This window comes from Morone saxatilis, unplaced genomic scaffold, assembly GCF_004916995.1.
Source record: "Morone saxatilis isolate NCDOM2014 unplaced genomic scaffold, NCSU_SB_2.0 Contig24, whole genome shotgun sequence".
Classification (NCBI taxonomy): domain Eukaryota; kingdom Metazoa; phylum Chordata; class Actinopteri; family Moronidae; genus Morone; species Morone saxatilis.
The window spans coordinates 3123499-3124725 of record NW_023339807.1 but is presented as its reverse complement, the minus strand read 5'-3'; the positions used below and the strand labels follow the sequence as shown (position 1 = coordinate 3124725).

At 37.3% G+C, this 1227-nt stretch overlaps 1 protein-coding gene across 2 annotated transcripts in view; it reads left to right on the top strand.

Annotated features, from left to right (window-relative positions):
- Positions 1-262: 262 nt before the first annotated feature.
- Positions 263-1227, top strand: part of LOC118335341 (acidic amino acid decarboxylase GADL1-like) — a 7927-nt gene continuing 6962 nt past the window's right edge. For both annotated transcript variants that reach the window (XM_035671580.1, XM_035671578.1), the window contains exon 1: positions 263-404. In XM_035671580.1, the coding sequence (XP_035527473.1) occupies positions 266-404 (139 nt within the window). In that variant the 5' untranslated portion in view covers positions 263-265. The remainder of the gene's footprint in view (positions 405-1227) is intronic.

Sequence of the window (1227 nt, the reverse complement as noted above, 5' to 3'; positions counted from 1 at the left end):
GTAGTATATGGAAGCTTTGGGTTGTTAATACTGACCTGGCCGCACCTGTTGACCCCTTTGCTTCACTTAAACAGATATGCCATTTAAACAGCATAATGAGAACAGGACATTGATATAAGTCATTTAAATAAGTTCAGTCATAAATAGCTATAACATTTCTGGCGTGATTAAACGGGCTCATTTGCATGTGCCAACCTGCTAAACAGCTCATCTCCCACTCAGTACAAACGTGCCTGATGGAAATTTACTGAGTTAACCAAAGTCGATGGCGCAACGTGTTGAAAGGCTACAGCGTCATCAGGAGGACGTGAGGTGTATAAATACAGACATCTTCTTTGACTGCACAATCAACTGCAACGGACAATACAGCAGCATCAAAAGCAAAGAAATGCCTTCAACCAACGGTAAGCATCTGTATCTATCTTTTTTCACTTTTTATTTGACCTCAGGAAAGAAAGATACAATTATTTAATTACTGTAAATGTTAACATAACAAATGAATGCTTAATAAATGCACAGGTGAAACTTGAAAGCAACATCCAGCAACATTCATTTTTTCGGTTTGTACAGTTACATACAAACTACTGTGCTGATGATGCATTTTTAGATAATTTTAGATACCTTAGAAAAACATCTTACAGGCCAACCATACAAGTGTCAGTCATAGCAATCCTTAAGTGAAGGCTTAAAACAACCCAAAAGATGCAATTAAAGATGATGTATTAATAAGTAGTGTAGAGGTATGTCTGTGTGTTGGTCCGGATCATCGGGCAGACTTCAGCAGCTCCTGCCATATGTCACACTACATCATGTGAAGTTTTTATTCATTTAACCAGATTGCAGGCAGCAGACAGGACTGCTTCCACCTATTAAACAAGGATGTGCAATGACTTCTAAATTTGAGCTGGTGTCGGCTTCTGTGCTGTAGGTAGGCCATCAGCCAATACAGCTCATGCTAGAGCAGGCTGGACCTTAGTAGAGGGACGGTGAGTGCGACAGACAGACATTGCCATGGCTATAGCGGTGCAACAAGTTATGATCTCGCCCGTTTTAAAATAAAAATAAACAAAAAATACTCTACTAATAATTACTTTTATAATCATTTATAACAATCACCTACAATAATGACAGATATTACTTTTTATTATTTGTTGTATCACAAATATGTTACAGGGTACATTTTTTATTGACAAATTTAATGACGTAAAAAGATTACAGTTACATTTA